This window comes from Myotis nattereri (assembly GCF_964212035.1).
Source record: "Myotis nattereri genome assembly, chromosome: 8".
Classification (NCBI taxonomy): Eukaryota; Metazoa; Chordata; class Mammalia; order Chiroptera; family Vespertilionidae; genus Myotis; species Myotis nattereri.
This window is the reverse complement of record NC_138083.1, coordinates 42,867,533-42,882,249: the sequence shown is the minus strand read 5'-3', so window position 1 is coordinate 42,882,249 and position 14,717 is coordinate 42,867,533. Positions and strand designations below refer to the sequence as shown.

General features: G+C 48.2%; 1 protein-coding gene across 1 annotated transcript in view; it reads right to left on the bottom strand.

Moving 5' to 3' along the window:
• LOC308523309 (O-acyltransferase like protein-like) overlaps positions 1 to 14,717 on the bottom strand; it is a gene marked incomplete at its 5' end in the record, with an annotated part of 46,518 nt that overhangs the window by 14,822 nt on the left and 16,979 nt on the right. Inside the window, 4 exons of the mRNA XM_081097116.1 lie at positions 5,359 to 5,461; positions 6,197 to 6,376; positions 10,497 to 10,717; positions 11,915 to 12,056. Of these exons, the coding sequence (XP_080953242.1) occupies positions 5,359 to 5,461; positions 6,197 to 6,376; positions 10,497 to 10,717; positions 11,915 to 12,056 (646 nt within the window). The remainder of the gene's footprint in view (positions 1 to 5,358; positions 5,462 to 6,196; positions 6,377 to 10,496; positions 10,718 to 11,914; positions 12,057 to 14,717) is intronic.

Here is a 14,717-nt window from a genome sequence, read left to right as displayed (position 1 = left end):
TCTCACTCTGTGTGCGGCCATGCACTGTCCGGCCTTCCAGTTCATGAAGACAGGACAAAGGGACGCGCTGGCAGGAAACGGGCTCTGAGCAAGACAGTAGCTCCAGGAGCCTGAGAAGAGCCAGAGGCCTAAACAGGCTGGGAAAGAGTCAAGGAGGAGGGGTCATTGGGGGGGGGGGGGGGGGGGACACACATCTGTAACACTTTCAAAAATAAAGAAAAATGTTTCTAAATCCTGCTGTAGAGATGTGGCAAGTCACCCTGAGAGGAAGAAAAGGATTCTGAATGGTCACTGGCTAATCATTTATGCCCTTGGTTTTCCTATGTAAACCCATCAGTGACACTGTGGTTAAGGCACAGTTTCACCATGAAACAAACATTAATTCGACTTCTGATGCTAATGTGCCTGCCTGGGGGACTTGGGTAAGTGACTTCATTTCTGAACATCAACTTTCTCACCTGTAAAAATGGGCATGATATTGGTTCCGGCTTTATAGGTTTATTGTGAGAATCGCATGGGGTGGAAGATTTTAAGCTCTTAGCATAATGACCATACTAGGTATCACTGTTAGTAATGTTTCCATTGTTCAAACAAAAAGTTTACTTAAAAGAATATATGCACTTTATAAAGCCATAAAGTCAAAATTGGGAGGGAAAAAATAGTTACTGAGACTGGCAATGAAAAATTAAAGAAAATCGGGATAAAGAAAAAAAATGTACAGCTTTGTCTCCCAGACAGTACTGGGATCTACGCGGCTTCACCGTCCGCCTTCACGTCTCTCATTGGGGCTCCCACGTGGTTCTCAGACCTTTACGGTGGCAGCAGCTGGAGGGCTTGCACCAGCCCAGGTGTCTGATGCAGTGGGTCTGGGTGGGGCCTGGAAGTCTGCATTTCTAATGGGCTTCCAGACGGTGCTGGTGCCACTGTGCAGGGACCAGACTCTCAGAACCACTGATGACAGGCACAGCCCTCTCCAGGCCACAGACCAAGCCAGATGAGAGGGGGCACAGGTTTGTCGTTTACTTGGACATCTGCAATTTCAGAAACCTGCGTCTGTGCTTCGGTTATCTCAGGGCTGACCTGATGGCTTCTCTGCTGTCCCATTTCCCCCTGATGGCCCAGAATGACCTGTGGCCTCTCCTGCCCTTCATTCTTCCCTCCTAGAGGCAATTCTGCAGCTTGAGTGTTGGCTTAGGTTCCATCCACCCCGATCTGTCCTTGGCAGCCGCCCTCCCAGGGCTTGGAGCTCTGCCCATCAGTGCCTGCAGCATATGGTGTGTGTGTGGGGGGGGTGGGGGGTGGGTTGCCTTGCTCTTATTAGCCTGCTTTGCAGGGAACAGAGCTCTGGGCTGTGGGCGGACTTCCCTACCCTCGGGGCTGCCCTGGTCTCCTGCAGCTGGGCTTCACCTGGTTAGACTCAGCTATGCCCTGTTGGAAAGTCTGGTGCCCAGGGTTCCGTATCTCTGCTGGGTTTGCTGAGATAGTGGATTCTGACCCTTGCCTGTCTGGGCTATTCTCTGTCGTCACCTTGGCCACCGCCTAGCACGGTGGTTCTCAACCTTCTGGCCCTTTAAATACAGTTCCTCTAACTGGTTTGGCTCACTGGATAGAGCGTCGGCCTGCAGACTCAAGGGTCCCAGGTTCGATTCCGGTCAAGGGCATGTACCTTGGTTGCAGGCACATCCCCAGTAGGGGGTGTGCAGGAGGCGGCTGATCGATGCTTCTCTCTCATCGATGTTTCTAACTCTCTATCCCTCTCCTTTCCTCTCTGTAAAAAATCAATAAAATATATTTTTTAAAAAATCTTATATATTAAATACAGTTCCTCATGTTGTGACCCAACCATAAAATTATTTTCGTTGCTACTTCATAACTGTAATGTTGCTACTGTTATGAATGGTAATGTAAATATCTGATATACAGGATGGTTTTAGGCGACCCCTGTGAAAGGATCTTCGACCGCCAAAGGGGTCGCGACCCACAGGTTGAGAACCGCTGGCAGGAGCTGTTGCCCAAGTGGACAGGTTTCAGCTTATTCTGTACCTACTTTTTCTGCATTGCCCCGAGAAACTATCACACTAGAGTCCTGAGATGAAACAATTAAGAAATCATTTCAACAGCTATTTACTGAGCAGTACTATGTGCCTGGCGCTGCTTTTGGCACTGGGGGTAGCAGCACAGAAAACAAAATATCCTGCCTTACATTCCAGTGGAGACAGATAAGAAAGGAAGGGGAATGTTGTGGGGGGGGGGGGGGGGGCGGAGAGAAGCAGCTAAAATAGTTAGATAAAGAGAAAATGAAGTAGAGAGTGCTGGGTGGCTCCATTTTTAATAAGGGGATAAGAAAGGCCTTTCTGGGCAGATGCCATCTGAGTGAAAACCTGGCAGAAAGGAGGGAGCACGTCACCAGGATATTGGGGAAGTGTTGCAGAAAATGAATGGTCATTAGCAATCTCTTACTATTGCTCATCAGGCTCCTTTTGGGGCCCCTCCTATTATTTCCAGCTTCCAAAGGTGGGGACACCAGTTGTCCTAGGATGCAGCCCTGATCTGTCATTCATGCCCCTCCCAGCATGATCTGATTCAGTCCTGTGGCTTTAAAAACCGCCTGTATCCCATCCAATCCAAAATTTCCGTCTCCAGCCTTGACATTGCCACTGAGCTCCGGACACACAGAGCCAGCTGCTTACTTAACACCTCTACGTGGGTGTCTAAAAGGTCCCTTAATCTTAACTTGTGCAAAACAGAAAGCTTGACTTTCCTCCCCAAACCCTGCTTTTCCTCTGATCTTTCCCACGTCAGCTACTAACATCGCCATCTGCTCAGTTATCAAAGCCAAAACCTAGAAGCTGTCCTCAACTTCTCTTTTCTTCGCATTTCACATCCAATCTGTCAACAAGTTCTAACAACTCCACCTCTGAACTGTATCTTGAGCATGACCTTCTCTCGATCCCAGCCACCACCTCCCAGACCAAGCCTTATCACTTCTCCTCTGAAATGCAACCAAGGTCACCTGATTGATCTCCCTGCTTCCGCCTCTGCCCTTCTTAGATCTATTATTACTACAGGAGCCAGAGTAATCGGTTTAAAAAGTCAGATCATATCACTTGCCACATTAAAGCAACCCAGCGACTTTCCCTTTCACAAGACTCCCATCCAACTCCTTAGCTTGGCTACCAGGTCCTCGTGGCGGGCCCGCCCCCTCTCCTGCCTTCGGCTCTCCCTGCTCCCTCGACCCACACTTCGCTCGGCCTTCTTTCTGCTGTCTGTTTCCCAGGATGCCTCAGGATGCCCCCGGGGCCTCTCAGGCCCTTTAACAAGGCTCACTCTCTCCTGCCTTAGTCCTTTGGCACTAGTTGCTACCTCTGACTGAAACATTCTCGTCCTGGGCATTCCGGGAGCTGGCTGCTTCTTACCACTCAGGTCTCAGATGGAACAGCCCCTCACCAGACAAACCTTCTCCAACCTCATGAAGCAAATACCCATGCTATCTCCTTCTTGGCTATTTCTTTCCTGACATTTGTTACTCTCAGATTGCTTCTTGTTTATTTATGTTTATTGCTGGTTTCCCATGCATGTACGCACACACTAGTGGAAGCACCATGGGAGGTCCTTGTTTGTTTTATCCACTGAAGTAGCTCATGACCCAGACAGGAGTCCTCAAACTACGGCCCGCGGGCCACATGCAAATACAAATACTGTATTTGTTCCCGTTTTGGTTTTTTTACTTTAAAATAAGATATGTGCAGTGTGCATAGGAATTTGTTCATAGTTTTTTTTAAAACTATAGTCCGGCCCTCCAACAGTCTGAGGGACAGTGAACTGGCCCCCTGTTCAAAAAGTTTGAGGACCCCTAGAACAATGCCTGGCAATTAGGCATTCACTAGATCAGCGGTTCTCAGCCTGTGGGTAGCGACCCCTTTGGGGATCGAACGACCCTTTTATAGGGGTCGCCTAAGACCATCAGAAAACACATATATAATTACATATTGTTTTTGTGATTAATCACTATGCTTTAATTATGTTCAATTTGTAGCAATGAAAATACATCCTGCATGTGAAATTTACATTACGATTCATAACAGTAGCAAAATTACAGTTATGAAGTAGCAACGAAAATAATTTTATGGTTGGGGGTCACCACGACATGAGGAACTGTATTAAAGGGTTGCGGCATTAGGAAGGTTGAGAACCACTGCCCTAGATCGTGGCTGGATGGATGAATGATCTGCATCTGATAAAAAGAGCTGCAATCTGTCATCGCCATCTCCCTGTGAAGGAAGGGATGCTTAAGTCATAAGAGGTGGAGGCAGGCTAGCTCAGTGGCTAAGACGTAAACTCCGGAGTCAGACTGCTTGGGTTTAAATCATGGGTCCACCAGGACTATCCCCCCCAATCTCAATTCCCTTCTCTTCAAAGTGGAGATTTTGTGCTCTATCCATACAATGGAATATTACTCAGCCATAAAAAGAAATGAAGTACTGACACCTGCTACAACGTAGATGAACCTCAAAAACATCATGCTAAAAGGCCAAAGCCAGGCACTAAAGGCCACATGCTGTACATCGTGTTTATATGAAGTAGCCGAAACAGGTAAATCCATTGGTACAGGAAGCAGATTTCTAGAAATGAGGGGCGGGGGGGGGGGGGGGGGGCGGGGGGGGGGGGAGTTTGCTGGGCAGTAACTTCTCAATGGGCATGAGGTTTCCTTTGGGGATGATGAAAATGTTTGGAACTAGATAGAAACGGTGGTTGCACCACATTGTGAATGTGCTAAATACCACTAAATTGTTTAAGTGGTCAATTTTAGGTGATGTGAATTTTACCTCAACTAAAAAAATGGGGATTTTAACAATGGTCCCTACTGCACAGGGACATCTTGAGGATTAAAAGAGGTGATGCTGCAAAGTACATCATGAGGTACCTGACATTTACCAAACAATTAAGAAATTTTACCACTCGGTAGTTATTTTAAATAGACATAGCTTTGTGAAACATCATATCATTTTCTTTTCTTGTTTCACATTTTACTATGGTAAAGTTTAACTGGAAACTTTATCATGGATTTGCCTCAGCCCATGAACCAGAATTTGAGAACCACTGAAATAAACATTTTGAGAAACAGAATCACCTTTTGTGAAAGGCCCACTTTTCGAGCCATCCTCATGCATTTGGTAAACTGAAGATACAAAAGTGGGGAGCTTGTGGCAGCAGTGCTGTGCCGAGATGGACGGAGCCCAGGGCAGGTGGGTAAATGTGAGCCATTCAGCTTTTCTCACTACAGTGAGAATGGCAACGCATACACACATCCCCAAACAAGCAGCAACAAGCATGACAGCAGGAAAAGCACCGTATTACCTGATCAGGAAAAATGTGTCAACCCCGAGATAGAATGGGCCACTCCGGGAGTAAAGGTAGAGCGGGTTTTTAAGTACTCTGGCTTTCCATTCAAGCACGTTATCTGTAACAATCATAAAAAACAGTGTCTATTCGTTCAATAGAAAAAAAAAAATCATGTGATTTATCTTTTCAGAAAAACCAGGAGAAACACATTCAACTTTCAGTTGTATCGGGAGGGTGTCATGTATCCCCGTAATTCACTTACGAGGGGATCTTGGAACAAAAAGAAAAGGGGGGAGACGGAGGTACCTAGTTGTAGCTAAGGCTTTGCGCGCCTCTGTGCTCTCAGTGGCCTCGGCCCCCTTAGGACTACAGCAGCATCACACCCCCCTTAGCTGCCCCCCAACTCTGATGCATGCCTCTGGCCCCCGGGGAGACAGTGCCACTGGGAGTACTTGACGGGAGTGCTTCGGGAGTGTAGCAACGGGGAAAGGTCGAGAAACATTGACTTTACTAATGCACAGTACTTATCTATGCTTCCCTGTTTTTCCAGGAGAAAAAAATAATGTCAGTTTCCGGCATCATTAATCATGATGAGAGGGAGCCCAGCTGTTTGGACAAAGAAAATACAATCTCAGGTGTCACTATTCACTTGGTAGAGAGGTGCCTGTTTGTACCTCGGAGGAGGCAAAGCAGCCACTGGACACTGGCCTGGAAAACTCATTTATGGGAGGTCCCGGCCACGTCTCTAAACCAGAGGGAAGCTGTGGCCTCCCATCCTATGGCCCAACGTGATCTGCTACACAAACATGCTCTCCTCCTTGACTGCTCTCAGAGGCCCATCGGCTCTCCGCACCCAGAGACAGCCATGCGGTCATCTGGCTGGTGTGCCCCGACATGATCCACAGGAGACTCAAGACCCGGATGCCATTCAGGGCAGAGCACGTGCTTCCTGGCGTCGTGGTGGTCCAGATGGCTGGCACATTCTTCTGCCAAGAAAAGCATCTCAGAGCCCGGTCCACGGCTCCTAGGCATCCTAGGCGAGAGCAGAGGTGTCACTGTCCCCCTGAAAGCCAGACCAACCCACCTGCCGCCCCACTAACAAAAACCAAAACACACACCAATGATCTTGGCTGTCCTCAGACGATCCCTCACTGTGGTCCTGGACCGCCCACCTCAGTTCTCCATCGTCCCTGTGGGCCCCCTGGACTTAGTCTCCTTCCCCAATGAACCCCGACTTCGCCTAACAGACACGACTTAAGGTTGGCACCCACACTGCCTTGCACAGAATACACTGCCCAGGTTCAGGCCCCAGGATGCCAATGCCTGACCACAGTCTGGTGTTAGAAAGGGTTGGGGGGAGGGGAACTTAGACATTATTAAGAAAGCACATGAGGGCAGCATTTTGCTAGAAATGGCGTCCCTGGTCCTCTCCCAAGAATGAATCACTTACAAAGAACACCGCTACCTGTCAAGGTACAGGCATGAAAGCAGAGGGGCAGGCGGCCCAGAGGGTGCAGGCCTTACGTGAGGTATTCCTGGCTCTGAGTCTGGCTATCACTTACTAGCTCTGTGACTTCTGGCAAGTGAATTAACGTCTCTGTGCCTATGTTTCCACATCTGCAAAAGGGGAATCAAAGTAGATCTTCAATCATAGGATTATTGTGAAGAACAAATGAGATAATATCGTAGCTACTAGGCTCACTATTTTAAGCCCTGTTGCTTTAAGAATAGTTCATCCCTTCTACTTAATTTATTCCCTGCATTTTTCCATTTCAATTTGACTCATCATGAGAGCCAATCAAGTAGTTAGAATTGTGGAACAGGAGCCTGAGAAGCTCAAGCTGCCTCTAAGAGACTCAGATTTTCTCCCAGATGTAGCTTGGCACCTTAAACACTGTGGGCAGCAGAAATCCCTGCAGAATTCAAACTTACTCACAAGGGACAGCTGGCTTATAACCAACCTCTGGAAATCCAAAGCAAGTTCTGAAATGGAAGCATGTAATTGCCTAACATTTTGAGGTCCCGGCCATAGCTATGCGTTTTTCCACTGGAGTTGCTCTCAAATGTGCACGCAGCTCAGCCTCTCATTAGGAGGGCTTTCCACTCCCCAGCAGTTGGCAGAGCCCCAGCACAGTGAGCCCCCCTACACCAGGGCCCGTGGCTCCCCTCAGCGCCCCAAGGAGCCACAGCCTGGAGGGCGAGACGCAGGATCTGGGCTCAGCAACTTCCACCAAGCTTCTTAGCCTCGCTGGGCCTGTTCCCTCACTTTTAAATTAAGCACACTTTTTGGCAGGGTTCTTGCGAAGATTCGAGAACGTTTGTCAAACATCTGGCCCAGCGCCTAACTTGGCAAGCAAATCCTGAATACATTTTGCAATCATTTTTTTTTTTTCCCATCTACTTGTGGGTCACACTTAACTAGCAGCAGCTTATAAAATCTTCTGAAAATAACTGCTCACTAGGGAAGACAGCCTTTCTGAGTGCCATTCCACTAGCATGGAAGTGGAGAGTATTATCAAGCACAGGAGCATGGGGTGGGGGGGGAGCTAATGACATGATGCGTGTGGTCTAAGTGGGGGGTCCCCAGACCATCACCTGAGATCTAGTTAGAAATGCAGTCTCGGGTCCAAGCCCAGACCTGCCGAGTCAGAATCTTTGAGGGTGACAAGCCCTCCAGGAGATTCCGATGCTCACCAAAGTCCAAGAGCCGCTAACTGTGATAGGGCTTTAAAAACCGCGGCAGCCCCTCAAGTCTCTCGGATATTCCTGGGGGCCACTGTAAGCCAGGAACATACAGCAGGAGCCCTGACCACCGGGGGCAGCGGCCACAGCTCTTTACTTCATGCAAACATCCTCGAACACTCGCTCATGTTTTCCATCTAAATGGTAAAGGACGGCTCCTGTAACAGGAAACCACACTGAGCCAATGCAGGGATTACTCAGAGGATAAAGAAGCAGGAATCTGAAATGCCCCATCTGGCTCCAAACCTCCAGAAGACGAGGGTCTTATGTTGATTTGACCCGCTGGTGTGTGTGAACGTGGAGAGAAGAAAATGCTGGACCCTAGGGGTCTCTCCATCTCAAGTTCTATTTTCAAACATTCAGAAATGTGATACTTTGCTCCAGTGGTATGAAATGAAAAAAAAAAAAAATTTCTATAGCAACAGAACACAGAAACCCCCCACTTTGAGGACACAGTTAAATGTAGCTGTTAAAAAAGCTAACAACCCCCCCTAGCCGGTTTGGCTCAGTGGATGGAGCGTCAGCCTGTGGACAGAAGGGTCCCAGGTTCGATTCTGGCCAAAGGCACATGCCTGGGTTGAGGGCTTGATCCCTAGTGGGGGGCATGCAGGAGGCGGCCGATCATTGATGTTTCTATCTCTCTATCCCTCTCTCTTCCTCTCTGAAATCAATAAAAATATATTTTTAAAAAAAGCTAACAAACCTTTGGTTTCCCCACCATAGAAAGTGCCATTTTGGGTGAAGAAGCTAAAGTTTTAGTAGCCAGCTCCTGACACCACCCAGGAGCATCTGCCCTAAATCCTGTGATCTGGCCTTAAAAAGCAGGGCTCTTGGATAGCCTCCTACCGATGGTCAGCAATGGTGGGTTGTGATAACTGTAGGCTCCCCCTCAGTGACAGAAGCATGCAGCTGGTCCCTGGAACCCAGTGGACTGCAGCGGGGTCAGGGTTGCCAAGACCCCTTCCCAGGCCCCCACCCCCACCCTGGACTTAACTGAAAAGATGAGGAAAAGAACAGCAAATTAGGAGGAGGTAAGTACATCATCTCATTTAAGTCCTTCAACAAATCCCATTCTATGCCCCCATTTTACACATGTGGAAACTGAGGTTCCTAGAGGTCAAACAAACTGGCCAAGGGCAGAGTTAGAAACCAGGCAAGTGTGAATGGGGACTGAGCTTGAGCTCTTTTTGCCACACCCACTGTGGAACTTTCTACACGGCAGCCGAGCAGCTGGTCATGTAAGAAACAACTGAGGGGTTCTGAGCCTTGGGGGAGGTCATGATAACTGTCCCCCAAATCTGATGGGGCTGTAATTGAAACAAGAGAGCAAGTAGATTTATTTTCAGAGGCCCCGGGGGGCCAAACCAGGGCCCAGGGGTAGAAAACACAAGACAGCAGGAACTGACTCCACAGAAGCCTAGCACCCAACACTTCCCATCACGGGGTCATGATGGGGTCACAGGGAGCCCCTGGACTGGTAGCAGGCTTCTGATCTGAGGACTACAAAACATGTTTTTCGTTGTTTTTCTTGTTGTTGGGGTTTTTTGTTGATGTTCCTATTGTTTTTGTTTTTGCCTGGAGAGCCAAACAGAATCTGATAAAATCATGACTACAGCTTCCGCATGGGATGAATTCCCTGACGCCACTTTCTCACATATTCATATTCTTCTGGTCCATTCATTGAAATTTTGTTTTACTTTTATCCCCGTAGTTGGAGTAAAGGAGGGACAATTGTGTAGACGTACAGGGGCCTTGCCAAAAATTACATCACGTGTTCTAGAGGTATTTGCATGACAAGGCTGTTCTTGTTTCTCAGGGTGTGTGTGTGTGTGTGTGTGTGTGTGTGTGTGTGCTCTCCTTGCCTCGCCATAGGAAATGAAGGTATTGCTCCTGATTTTTTAACTTAAGCACAACAGTGTGACTCATTGTGATCCGCCCTCACTGCATGATGCGGGGTTATCCACGTCTGGCTCAGATACACTCCGCCTGTTTTCATCAGCTGTGCTGCGTGCTCACTCCCCTGGCTTCGTGCACATGTACACCACGCACCTTGGCCGTGCCAGGAAGGTTCTGAGTCATCTGAGAACTGAGACACTGGGCATAGACATTGTGATCATGGAACTACTCCTTAGGGGATCACTGCAGAGGAACCCAAGCTCTGTGCTGGCCTAGTCTTTGAGTAGCACAGAAACACTGGGTAACTGTGCCCAGGAAACAAAGCAGCATTTTTAGTGACCTCGCCGTGGCACCCTGATGGGGCACAAAGCCTGAATGGTGAGCAGCAGAGACCCGCCCTCCACGCCGGCACTCAGGCTGCTGGCTTCGCTACGCTTAGCACCGCGGGAATTCTTTCCCAGTTCTGTACTCATCTAAGTCCCTTCTCATGAGTGGTAGTTTATTCAAATGCCCACTTTTTCCTCTGCTCGGGGTTCCTGCGAGATGGGCCAGGCCGACCGGCCATTCGATTCTGCTCCTTGGTTCAGTCCTCTCTGTCTCTCTCAAAGGCAGGCTCCCGTAAGTGGCTGAATGTGCCCCGAGTGTGGAGGACGCCCCGCGGTCTGACCCCCACCCCCTGGCTGCCACATACGCAGTTCCAGCCAGAGGAAGGGCGAGGCCGAGCAGGGTGAAGAACCTGTAGGGAGAAGACATCCATGTGTGGCCAAGCCCTCCCTCACCCAGCACCACAACACCAGGACACCACGGTGAGGTGCAGAGAGAACAGCCCAGCAAACAAAACCACTCCAGCCCTTGCTGGAAGGGAGGTTAATCTTTAACATCTTTAAGGATTAGAAGTAGTTTTCTAAGAATAAATAACTGAACGAAATTACAAAGTAAAAGATCAATGGATTTCACTAAAGTTCTTAGTATAATTGTAAAAAAATAATAAACAAACAGCAGTGAGAACATCCGAAGATACTTGCAGCTGATACCACAAAGGATTCATATTCTTTATCTATAAAATCAACCTTAAAAATCCATAAGCATCCAAATAACACACACATAGGAAAGGGGGAGGAGACTATAAATAGCAGATAAATAAATTTGGGGGGAGGAGGACTCATTACCAATTTTTTAAAAATATAAATTAAACCAACTGATTTATCTATCAAATTGGCACAGTTTTTATAAAGGCGAGGCTCCGTTGGTTTAGCATTGTCCTGTGCACCCAGAGGTCACTAGTTCGATTTCTGGTCAGGGCACATGCTGGGGTTTCAGGCTCAATCCCCAGTAGGGGGCGTGCAGAGGCAGCTGATCCATGTTTCTCTTTCTCCCTCTCCCTTCCTCTCTAAATCAATTTTAAAAAAATGTATTTTTAAGTAGCTTTGGATGCTACTTAAAAAGGGTGACAGGGTGATGAAACAGACACAGACGTCTCCTAGCAGGGGGCAGCTTAGGGGAAGTTTTCAGGAAAGCACCTTATCAAATGATTTGAGCTGCGAGCCAGCAATTCCATTAGTTTCTCCTAAGGTGCAAGGCAGGATGCAAACAGAGTAGCAGGCAAGATTGCGGAGGTGCTTGTGAAAGCTGCCAGGCCTCAAATAAGAGACATTCACTTTCAGTGGTCACGTGATAGGACCAGGGGGATTTGGGGACCGGATACCTCTCTCGGGGGTCCTTAAACCCAGTCACTTTTGGGTGTGGCTATCCTTCCTCTTGAACATCTGCATTTTCTTGTTTAAGGTAAATGGTGACCTCCCTGCACACGGAGCCTGGTCCAGACAACACTCAATGACTGAGAATCCAAGGCTACGTATAGCTGGTGAGTGGAAGTTGGTAAAACAGCCCCAACATACACATCCCAGCCTGGTCCCACAGATGCCGTACTCACAGGCACACGGCAGCAAACACATCGAGGGGGAACATTCCGGCAGCACATCTGGCCACACCCCCATCAGGCAAGGAGGACGCATTCATTGTAAAGAGAGAGAGAGAAGGAGCCAAAAATGAAGCATTTCTAAATCTTAAAATACCTGCCAAGACCAAAAAAAAAAAAAAGGATTGTTATCATTAGACTTTAGTTGCCAATAAATACTTTATACTTTTCCAAGGGTTTTCATATCTCTTATTTCAAAACAAAATTTTGACATCAAAAAGGGCAGCTGGCTTTTACTATATCTGATTCACAGATGGATGGTTCACAGATGGATGGGGAGAATAGGACACAACGGTGCAGAAACTCATAAGAACTAGGAACGCTGAGCCCAGCTGGAGGCGGACCATGGCTCTCCTGTCTTCTCTGCCCAGACTCCCTCATCCTTCCTAGCACGCGGCGCTGGGAACGAGCGTCCTGAAGAGGAGACCTTGCCACACTCAAACCTATTTGTGAACAGGTCCCCACAAGAGCGGTAACTGCACTATGAGATGGAATGACATGACGGAAGCCCACAATGTGATGGGGAAGGTGCTGTCTGAAAGTGAAGCCAAGACGCAACCAGTTTAGGACACAGCTAATTAGTCACCATAAAAAAAAAAAAGTCTAGCCGAAACCGGTTTGGCTCAGTGGATAGAGCGTCGGCCTGCGGACTGAAGGGTCCCAGGTTCGATTCCGGTCAAGGGCATGTACCTGGGTTGCGGGCACATCCCCAGTGGGAGATGTGCAGGAGGCAGCTGATCGATGTTTCTCTCTCATCGATGTTTCTAACTCTCTCTCTCCCTTCCTCTCTGTGAAAAATCAATAAAAATATATTTAAAAAAAAAAAAGTCTATAAAGGTATCAGTGGTAAGATCGGCGGGCTCAGACCTCACTGTGCCTCAGCATTCCCTGCGGAGCCTGGTGAGTGGATCCTCCCTGCACGGGTCTGACCCAGTAGGTCGGGCTGGGGCCTGAGAACCTGCCCTTCTCACTAGGTCCTAGGTGCTCATGCTGCTAATCGGGGTGCACACTTTGAGAACCACAGGACCAGGGGACTTCCAAAACCTCCACAAAAGAGGGGGACACAGCACAGTTTAACAAAGCGGCAACATTGCTTGTAAGTAACAACAATGCTGCTTTTCAGCAAGTGCCCATTAGAAATGAGACACATTCTGGTCATGATTTCTAATCCGTCAACAACCCTACAAGGAGCTCTCTCTCACTCACCGTATGGTACAGACAAGGGCAATTCTCACCAGTTAAGCTCATGAACTTGAGCATAACGGTTAAGAACACAGTTTCTACACTTTAGGAGCCTGCACCCACCCCTTACTATATACCATGGGCAAGTTAGTTCATCGCCCTGTGCCTCAGTTTCCCTCTTGATAAATGGAGTTAATAAGACCTAACTTGTAGGGTTGTTGTGAGAACTAAATGTAGCAATGACGATAAAGCAATTGGAAGGAACTTGGCCTGTAGTAAGAGCTCTACTAATGTTATTGTCTTTATTATTATTGCTGCTAAGTGGCAGGACCAGAACTCAGCCCAGGGCTGTATGAACTTGAAGAATGTGGTTTTTTATTCCCTCGTGTTACCTTACCTCACCACACTACATTGCCTAGACTTGCATTCAGGATGCTTGGGCCTGAGCCAGCTTGCTGTGTGACCCTGAGCAAGTCACTTCACCTCTCTGGGCTTCATTTCCTTATCGGCATAAGGAGAAAGGGTGGGTTGGACACAATGTATTCTAGTGCCCCTTCCACTCCAACACCCACTGTTCCATGAGTCTGGCTAAAGGTTTTCTAAAATGTCTAAGCACTTGCTCTGAATTTATGTGTCCCCAGCTACTTCCTGGTAGTATTTGAATTTCCCCAATAAACTCTCCCGCTGAAAAAGAAGTGTACTGACCATCGCCATGTCTGTTCCCCCTGGAAGTTCTATTTCTAATTTTAAAGGAGTCCCCTGGCCTTTGTCAATCAACCACTCATTCACGAGCCTCTGGGCCATGGGAACCAGGCCCCAGCCTGATGACCCTGCGTGAACTGAGAAAACCAGCTTCCTGGCCTCCTCCATTCCCGTGGTGACGGTCTGCGGACATCCTGTGAGGGCACAGCAGCCAGAACCTTCCTTTGTCACCTCTAACTGCACAACCCGTGTTGGAGGCCACAGCGAAATCCAAAATCAAGCTGTAAAAGCTTTGTAGTTTATCTACACTGTTGGAAAAATTGTTATTTTTTACCCGAGGCCCTACAGAAAGTAGAAGACAACAGAACTAGGAATAAAAAGATAAAGTAAGTCTCTGGACTTCCAGATGAAATTTCCTTCCCCTTCCATTGTTTTTAAACGTGTACTGTTTTTTACACCTGAATCTTCCCTTCAGCATGGGCTGAACAGCAGCTGAAAAGTGAACCCCCATTGTCTCCAATGGTCTTTGAGCAGCTAAATCCTAGAGGAGTTGCTTCACTGGCCCCAGAGCCAAGAAAAGCCAGTTGCAGCCCACCTCACCTGCATTGCCCCAGGAGTCCTTCCCGCACAGCCAGCAATTTGCTGAAGGCTGAAACTTGAAGCCTTGAGCAATGGTGTCCTGAGCCAGAGGACACAGGAGCCCCAGGTCCTCGCTCAGCAGGCAAACCTGGACGGAGAACGCCTCTGGGTCACGGGTTGACACTGCCCACTACCCCACAGATGGTCCAGGCTGGATACTCACAAAATGATGTTCCTGGCTCTGACCAGAACCATCACCATACCCACTTTGGAGAGTGGCAGGAACTTTTAAACC